The sequence below is a fragment of the Gobio gobio genome (genome assembly GCF_949357685.1).
Source record: "Gobio gobio genome assembly, chromosome: 19".
Lineage (NCBI taxonomy): Eukaryota > Metazoa > Chordata > Actinopteri > Cypriniformes > Gobionidae > Gobio > Gobio gobio.
Window position 1 is genome coordinate 1,473,254 of NC_137112.1, and position 10,000 is coordinate 1,483,253.

A 10,000-nucleotide genomic window follows, 5' to 3' on the forward strand; every position below is an offset into this window, starting at 1 on the left:
GGTTGATGTGGGCGATGTGGGTGATGTGGTTGATGTGGGCGATGTGGTTGATGTGGGCGATGTGGTTGATGTGGGCGATGTGGGCGATGTGGTTGATGAGGTTGATGTGGTTGATGAGGTTGATGTGGTTGATGTGGGCGATGTGGTTGATGAGGTTGATGTGGTTGATGTGGTTGATGTAGGCGATGTGGGCGATGTGGTTGATGAGGTTGATGTGGTTGATGAGGTTGATGTGGGCGATGTGGGCGATGAGGTTGATGTGGTTGATGTGGGCGATGTGGTTGATGTGGTTGATGTGGGCGATGTGGTTGATGTGGTTGATGAGGTTGATGTGGGCGATGTGGTTGATGTGGGCGATGTGGTTGATGTGGTTGATGTGGGCGATGTGGTTGATGTGGGCGATGTGGGCGATGTGGTCGATGTGGTTGATGTGGTTGATGTGGTTGATGTGGGCGATGTGGTTGATGTGGGCGATGTGGGCGATGTGGTTGATGTGGTTGATGTGGTTGATGAGGTTGATGTGGTTGATGTGGGCGATGTTGTTGATGTGGTTGATGTGGGTGATGTGGTTGATGTGGTTGATGTGGTTGATGAGGTTGATGAGGTTGATGTGGTTGATGAGGTTGATGTGGTTGATGTGGGCGATGTTGTTGATGTGGTTGATGTGGTTGATGTGGGTGATGTGGTTGATGTGGTTGATGTGGTTGATGAGGTTGATGTGGTTGATGAGGTTGATGTGGTTGATGAGGTTGATGAGGTTGATGTGGTTGATGTGGGCGATGTTGTTGATGTGGTTGATGTGGTTGATGTGGGTGATGTGGTTGATGTGGTTGATGTGGTTGATGAGGTTGATGTGGTTGATGTGGGCGATGTGGGCGATGTGGTTGATGTGGTTGATGTGGGTGATGTGGTTGATGAGGTTGATGAGGTTGATGTGGTTGATGTGGTTGATGAGGTTGATGTGGGCGATGTGGTTGATGTGGTTGATGTGGGCGATGTGGTTGATGTGGGCGATGTGGGCGATGTGGTTGATGTGGTTGATGAGGTTGATGTGGTTGATGTGGGCGATGTGGTTGATGTGGTTGATGTGGGCGATGTGGTTGATGTGGTTGATGAGGTTGATGAGGTTGATGTGGTTGATGTGGTTGATGAGGTTGATGTGGTTGATGTGGGCGATGTGGTTGATGTGGTTGATGTGGGCGATGTGGTTGATGTGGTTGATGTGGGCGATGTGGTTGATGTGGTTGATGTGGGCGATGTGGTTGATGTGGTTGATGTGGGCGATGTGGTTGATGTGGTTGATGTGGTTGATGTGGTTGATGTGGGCGATGTGGTTGATGTGGGCGATGTGGTAGATGTGGGCGATGTGGTTGATGTGGTTGATGAGGGCGATGTGGTTGATGAGGTTGATGTGGTTGATGTGGGCGATGTGGTTGATGAGGGCGATGTGGTAGATGTGGGCGATGTGGTTGATGTGGGCGATGTGGTTGATGAGGGCGATGTGGTTGATGTGGTTGATGTGGGCGATGTGGTAGATGTGGTTGATGTGGTTGATGTGGTTGATGTGGGCGATGTGGTTGATGAGGGCGATGTGGTTGATGTGGTTGATGAGGTTGATGTGGTTGATGTGGTTGATGTGGTTGATGTGGTTGATGAGGTTGATGTGGGCGATGTGGTTGATGTGGTTGATGTGGGCGATGTGGTTGATGTGGGCGATGTGGTTGATGAGGTTGATGTGGTTGATGTGGTTGATGTGGTTGATGAGGTTGATGTGGTTGATGTGGGCGATGTGGTTGATGTGGGCGATGTGGTTGATGTGGTTGATGTGGGCGATGTGGTTGATGTGGGCGATGTGGTTGATGTGGTTGATGTGGGCGATGTGGTTGATGTGGGCGATGTGGTTGATGTGGGCGATGAGGTTGATGTGGGCGATGTGGTTGATGTGGGCGATGAGGTTGATGTGGTTGATGTGGGTGATGTGGGTGATGTGGTTGATGTGGGCGATGAGGTTGATGTGGTTGATGTGGTTGATGTGGGCGATGTGGTTGATGTGGTTGATGTGGGCGATGAGGTTGATGTGGGCGATGAGGTTGATGTGGTTGATGTGGGCGATGTGGTTGATGTGGGCGATGTGGTTGATGTGGTTGATGTGGGCGATGAGGTTGATGTGGTTGATGTGGGCGATGAGGTTGATGTGGTTTATGTGGTTGATGTGGGCGATGTGGTTGATGTGGTTGATGTGGGCGATGTGGTTGATGTGGTTGATGTGGGCGATGAAGTTGATGTGGTTGATGTGGGCGATGAGGTTGATGTGGTTTATGTGGTTGATGTGGGCGATGAGGTTGATGTGGGTGATGTGGTTGATGTGGTTGATGTGGGCGATGAGGTTGATGTGGTTGATGTGGTTGATGTGGGCGATGTGGTTGATGTGGTTGATGTGGGCGATGAGGTTGATGTGGGCGATGTGGTTGATGTGGGCGATGAGGTTGATGTGGGCGATGTGGTTGATGTGGGCGATGTGGTTGATGTGGGCGATGAGGTTGATGTGGTTGATGTGGGCGATGAGGTTGATGTGGTTTATGTGGTTGATGTGGTTGATGTGGTTGATGTGGTTGATGTGGGTGATGTGGTTGATGAGGTTGATGTGGTTGATGTGGGCGATGTGGTTGATGTGGTTGATGTGGGCGATGAGGTTGATGTGGTTGATGTGGGCGATGAGGTTGATGTGGTTTATGTGGTTGATGTGGGCGATGTGGTTGATGAGGTTGATGTGGTTTATGTGGTTGATGTGGGCGATGTGGTTGATGTGGGCGATGTGGTTGATGAGGTTGATGTGGTTGATGTGGGCGATGTGGTTGATGTGGGCGATGAGGTTGATGTGGGCGATGAGGTTGATGTGGTTTATGTGGTTGATGTGGTTTATGTGGTTGATGTGGGCGATGTGGTTGATGTGGGCGATGTGGTTGATGTGGTTGATGTGGGCGATGTGGTTGATGAGGTTGATGTGGTTTATGTGGTTGATGTGGGCGATGTGGTTGATGTGGGCGATGTGGTTGATGAGGTTGATGTGGTTGATGTGGGCGATGTGGTTGATGTGGGCGATGAGGTTGATGTGGGCGATGAGGTTGATGTGGTTTATGTGGTTGATGTGGTTGATGTGGGCGATGTGGTTGATGAGGTTGATGTGGTTTATGTGGTTGATGTGGGCGATGTGGTTGATGTGGGCGATGTGGTTGATGAGGTTGATGTGGTTGATGTGGGCGATGTGGTTGATGTGGGCGATGAGGTTGATGTGGGCGATGAGGTTGATGTGGTTTATGTGGTTGATGTGGTTTATGTGGTTGATGTGGGCGATGTGGTTGATGTGGTTGATGTGGGCGATGTGGTTGATGTGGGCGATGTGGTTGATGAGGTTGATGTGGTTGATGTGGGCGATGTGGTTGATGTGGTTGATGTGGGCGATGTGGTTGATGAGGTTGATGTGGTTGATGTGGTTGATGTGGTTGATGTGGTTGATGTGGTTGATGTGGGCGATGTGGTTGATGTGGTTGATGTGGGCGATGTGGTTGATGAGGTTGATGTGGGCGATGAGGTTGATGTGGTTGATGTGGTTGATGTGGTTGATGTGGTTGATGTGGGCGATGTGGTTGATGTGGTTGATGTGGGCGATGTGGTTGATGAGGTTGATGTGGTTGATGTGGTTGATGTGGTTGATGTGGTTGATGAGGTTGATGTGGTTGATGTGGTTGATGAGGTTGATGTGGGCGATGAGGTTGATGTGGTTGATGTGGTTGATGTGGGCGATGTGGTTGATGTGGTTGATGTGGGCGATGAGGTTGATGTGGGCGATGTGGTTGATGTGGGCGATGAGGTTGATGTGGGCGATGTGGTTGATGTGGGCGATGTGGTTGATGTGGTTGATGTGGTTGATGAGGTTGATGTGGGTGATGTGGTTGATGTGGTTGATGTGGGCGATGAGGTTGATGTGGTTGATGTGGTTGATGTGGGCGATGTGGTTGATGTGGTTGATGTGGGCGATGAGGTTGATGTGGGCGATGTGGTTGATGTGGGCGATGAGGTTGATGTGGGCGATGTGGTTGATGTGGGCGATGTGGTTGATGTGGGCGATGAGGTTGATGTGGTTGATGTGGGCGATGAGGTTGATGTGGTTTATGTGGTTGATGTGGTTGATGTGGTTGATGTGGTTGATGTGGGTGATGTGGTTGATGAGGTTGATGTGGTTGATGTGGGCGATGTGGTTGATGTGGTTGATGTGGGCGATGAGGTTGATGTGGTTGATGTGGGCGATGAGGTTGATGTGGTTTATGTGGTTGATGTGGGCGATGTGGTTGATGAGGTTGATGTGGTTTATGTGGTTGATGTGGGCGATGTGGTTGATGTGGGCGATGTGGTTGATGAGGTTGATGTGGTTGATGTGGGCGATGTGGTTGATGTGGGCGATGAGGTTGATGTGGGCGATGAGGTTGATGTGGTTTATGTGGTTGATGTGGTTTATGTGGTTGATGTGGGCGATGTGGTTGATGTGGGCGATGTGGTTGATGTGGTTGATGTGGGCGATGTGGTTGATGAGGTTGATGTGGTTTATGTGGTTGATGTGGGCGATGTGGTTGATGTGGGCGATGTGGTTGATGAGGTTGATGTGGTTGATGTGGGCGATGTGGTTGATGTGGGCGATGAGGTTGATGTGGGCGATGAGGTTGATGTGGTTTATGTGGTTGATGTGGTTGATGTGGGCGATGTGGTTGATGAGGTTGATGTGGTTTATGTGGTTGATGTGGGCGATGTGGTTGATGTGGGCGATGTGGTTGATGAGGTTGATGTGGTTGATGTGGGCGATGTGGTTGATGTGGGCGATGAGGTTGATGTGGGCGATGAGGTTGATGTGGTTTATGTGGTTGATGTGGTTTATGTGGTTGATGTGGGCGATGTGGTTGATGTGGTTGATGTGGGCGATGTGGTTGATGTGGGCGATGTGGTTGATGAGGTTGATGTGGTTGATGTGGGCGATGTGGTTGATGTGGTTGATGTGGGCGATGTGGTTGATGAGGTTGATGTGGTTGATGTGGTTGATGTGGTTGATGTGGTTGATGTGGTTGATGTGGGCGATGTGGTTGATGTGGTTGATGTGGGCGATGTGGTTGATGAGGTTGATGTGGGCGATGAGGTTGATGTGGTTGATGTGGTTGATGTGGTTGATGTGGTTGATGTGGGCGATGTGGTTGATGTGGTTGATGTGGGCGATGTGGTTGATGAGGTTGATGTGGTTGATGTGGTTGATGTGGTTGATGTGGTTGATGAGGTTGATGTGGTTGATGTGGTTGATGAGGTTGATGTGGTTGATGTGGGCGGCTCACCCTGTCTGTAGGCGTCTCTCATCTTCTCCGTGAGCCACAGCACAGACTTCACTCCCAGTTTAGTGCCGAAGTTCCTGTCGAACGGTGTGGGGACGCCCCCCTGAACACAAGAACACGTGATCAGAGATCAAACACACAGTTCAGTCATGAATCTGCTGGCCCCATGACCTCTGACCTGCTGCAGGTGACCCAGCACGTTGACCCTGCAGTCGAAGATGCCTTTGCCCTCGGCGGAGTAGAGGTTGTGTATGAACTCAGTGGTGTAGTGTGTGTTACACTTCTCATTCCTGCAGAGAGAGAGAGAGAGAGCGAGAGAGAGAGAGAGAGAGAGAGAGCGAGAGAGCGCGAGAGAGAGAGAGAGAGAGAGAGAGAGAGAGAGAGCGAGAGAGAGCGAGAGAGAGAGAGAGAGAGAGAGAGAGAGAGAGAGAGAGAGAGAGAGAGAGAGAGAGGCTTAACACGACTTTATTACATTAACTTTTTTCACAATCCAGATTTCCTATCTAATCATATAATACAAAATATCACCTATAATAAATATACAATAAAAATACACACATATAACATTTATACTTCAAACAACTTTAAAATTTGAAATACAACATGTCATCCAAAACCTCACACAAAACTCCTTCCACGGACCATATTTCGGCGAACCTTTGAATATCATTAATCAATTTAAAATATTTATATTCAATTTTAATTCTAGCAGACACCATGCCTTTAAAAGCATTTTCTGCGTCTACTGTACCTATACCCAATAACTTATTCTTTCGAGTCTTCCAAATTGCCATTTTGGCCATACCCAACAAAAAATTAAATAAGCATATTCTTCTTCTCTCATGAGATGTATATTTAGGACCACTTATAAAAAACTGATTAGAAAAATCTTTACCAAACCTTTCAAACAAACCTTTTAAAATAATAAAAAGACTGCTTAACCTCACACAATTAATAAATAAGTGTTCAACTGTCTCTTCAATTCCACAAAAAGGACATTCCCTCCCCACTGCTGGATTCAGGTGCGCCACGTGTCTGTTTGTAGCTATAGCACCATGAATAAGTCTCCACTGTAGGTCTGCTGTACGCTTCTCAATGGGAGGTTTGTACAGAGACCTCCAGGATCCTTTAAAGTCTGGTCCAAACACTTCTGTCCACCTCCCTGCTCGTACTCTTTTTAAAACAGTCTGATGGGCAACTTTAACGCAAGTAAAGTAAATTGCTTTTTTAGTTGTTTCACGAAACGGTCCCATCTCCGGGGTCTTAAAAGTTAATATTGTGTCAGCATCTTCATAATTTTCTTTTGCAGCAGCAGAAACACTGATAGATGGAAACTGATAGTTTCTCCTCCACTCTTGAGCTGGTTGAGTTTCCAGTGCCTCCCTGCAGGTTCCAGGCAATGCTCTCTGCACCCCCTCCAACACCTGCTGCAGAAGACGGAGAGATCGAATACCCGTCTCACGCTGTAGTGCTGCAGCCGTCTTCCATCCGTTGAGGTCTCTCAGGTCTCCTATCCTCTTCAGTCCAGCTCCCGCCAGGCAGTTCATCAAACTTCCCGATGACAGAGTTCTCGTTTGTATCATTGGGTTGTAAAACAATGGCTCTCCCATTATCCACTCCTTTGGTTCAGAAAGATCTCTGTTGATATTGAAGTTATCAAGCCAGGCTCTCAGCATTGACTGATAAAACAGGGTTAAGTTACTCATGTCCAGCTCTTTAAGGCTCAGTAAAAACAATTGTTTCTCGTAACCGAGACCAGATGCTTTCCTTAAAATAGCACAAGCAACACGAATCCATCCCAGATCTTCTCCATATAATAATCTTTGAGCTGTTTGCAGTCTAAAAGTCATAATCCTGCTTCTGATATCTATCAGAGCATGTCCTCCTTCTTGTAAAGGCAGATATAATGCGGATCCAGGAATCCAGTGTTGCCCCGACCAAAAAAACCCCACAAATTTCTTCTGTATAACTTTTATCAGTTCATCTGGAGGATCCAGCACATTGAGTCTATGCCATAGCATGGAGGCGGCCAGGTTATTTGTAACCAAGACTCTACCCCTGTAGGATAGTTCAGGTAATAGCCAATTCCATTTAGACAACTTGGCAGACACCTTCTCCAGCATACCCTCCCAGTTTTTTTTCCTATAATTTTCTTTACCCAGAAATACTCCAAGAATTTTAATTCCCTCTGTATTCCACTGTAACCCTCCTGGAAGCTTAGGTGGCCCACCATTTTTCCATGGACCCACAACAAAACCCTCACTCTTTGCCCAATTTACTCTTGATGAGGAGGCTCTCTCGTATAAAGCTAAACTTTTAGACAATATCTCAATGTCCCCTTGTCCAGTAATAAAAACAGTGACATCATCAGCGTAAGCTGAAACAGAAACACTTGAACCATTAAAATCCCCTGGTATGTGAAAGCCTTTCAAATTATTTCTCAGTTTAATAAGCAAGGGCTCAATAACTAAACTGTAGAGTTGTCCAGAAATTGGGCACCCCTGCCTAATTCCCCTCTTCACAGGTATTGGACAACTCAGTCCCCCTCCAACCTTAAGCATCACTGAAGCCTCTCTATACAGTAATTTGATCCAAGAAATGAAAGTCTCCCCAAACCCAAATGCTTTCAAAACACTTAAAAGATATTCATGACCCACACGATCAAACGCTTTTTCTTGGTCAATCGATAAGAAACCAATATTAAAATCATCATTCATAGAAAGGTCCATAACATCTCTTATTAGAAATAAATTATCCATTATTGTACGTCCTGGAATACAGTATGTTTGCTCATTCCTCACAATAGTGCTCAAAAACTTCTTTAATCTATTTGCTAAACATTTAGACAATATTTTGTAGTCTTGGCACATTAAAGAAACAGGACGCCAGTTTTTCAACACCCCTAAATCACCAGTCTTAGGTAGAAGTGATAGTACTGCTCTTTTGCAACTGCTGGGTAAAGTACCTTTTTGAAAACATTCACAGATTACATTATAAAAGTCCTCTCCTAAAATGTCCCAAAATGATTTGTAAAATTCAGCAGGCAGGCCATCTACTCCCGGGGAACGCCCTATGGACAGTTGCTTTACGGCCTCTGAAAGTTCTTCATATGAAATTAATTTGTCCAGGGTTTTTCTGTCCTCAGATTTTAAAGTAGGCAGTCCTTTTAATAACTGATCCGTACTCTCAGGATCACAATCTTTTGACCCAAAAAGTTCAGCATAAAAGTCCATTGCAATTTTCCTCATTTCGATAGGATTTGAAGTTAATGTGCCATTGTCCTTCCGAAGATAAAGCATATTCTTTTGCTTTACTACTTTACGTTCCAAGTTAAAAAAGAACTTTGTTGGAGCGTCCATTTCCTTGATGGAAGATATCCTTGCTCTGATTAAGGCACCTTTTGCTCTTTCCTCTAACAGTGTTTTCAACTCCAATCTCTTTTTCTTTAAATCCCCGAAACCCGAAACATTCAAATCAATTACATTTTCCATTTCATTAATATCTTTCTCCAAACTTTCAATATTTCTTTTTACAATCACAGTATTATTATAAGAAAACTGCTGACAAAAAATCTTGATTTGGACTTTTCCTACCTCCCACCATTGAATTACATTTTCGAAATTGTCTTTTTCTACTTTCCAACTCTCCCAGAAACATTTAAATTTTTCACAAAATAACGTATCCTGCACCAGTTTGACATTAAAATGCCAATAAGATTTTGAATGTGACATGCTTTTAGTATTAAAATCAACAGTCACTATATGATGATCAGAAAACCCACAAGGAGATATACCAACATTCATGACTCTATTATTGTCTGATTTATTTACATATATTCTATCCAGACGTGCTCCCTTTACAATAGAATCCAAAATTTTAATCCATGTGTATTGTTTTGTTAACTGATTCTTATTTCTCCACACATCATCCAGTTCTAGTTCTTGAGTTATCCTAAGGAGCATATTACTAGACTGTAAATGAGGTTCTTGCCCATTCCTATCCAATACAAAATCAGTAGTACAATTCCAATCTCCTCCCATTATTACACACATTTTTCCATCATCATATTTTCTTATTGCAATGCTTAATTTTTCAAATAGTTCTAATCTTTGTGGACCTAAATTTGGAGCATAAACATTAATAAAAAGAAACTTTAACTCTTTAATTTCAACTATTGCTATTAAAACTCTACCCTTTTCTAATTCAATAGTGGATAGAATCTTTAGATCCAAATTTTTGGAAAAGATAATCGCTACTCCTGCGCTTAAATTGGTTCCATGACTCAGAATACATTCACCTTCCCACCATCTATACAATTCAATTTCGTTTTGACTATCTGAATGTGTTTCCTGTAAAAACATAACATTGATGTCTTTCAGATGAACATATTCTGATATCACTGCTCTCTTATTCCTATCTCTCCCTCCATTAATGTTTAAAGATCCTATTCTCAAAATATCCATAAAGAGATATAAAGAGAGGAAAAAAAGAGACAGGAAAAACAGATAGCACTGCAAAGTCACCCTTGATGTGGATCTCATTTCGCAAAATCAATTTGATTTACCTTTAACTGGGTTTTTCCCTTTTCTAATTTTAGTGAGAAATTTTTTCAAGCGAAACCTCTTTCG

General features: G+C 44.8%; 1 protein-coding gene across 1 annotated transcript in view; it reads right to left on the minus strand.

Moving 5' to 3' along the window:
• Positions 1-10,000, minus strand: part of LOC307143129 (ATP-dependent 6-phosphofructokinase, liver type-like) — a 61,908-nt gene that overhangs the window by 20,760 nt on the left and 31,148 nt on the right. The window contains exons 19-20 of the mRNA XM_079844434.1: positions 5,551-5,662; positions 5,376-5,475 (exon numbers count right to left, since the gene is read on the minus strand). Coding sequence (XP_079700560.1) covers positions 5,376-5,475; positions 5,551-5,662 — 212 coding nt within the window. The remainder of the gene's footprint in view (positions 1-5,375; positions 5,476-5,550; positions 5,663-10,000) is intronic.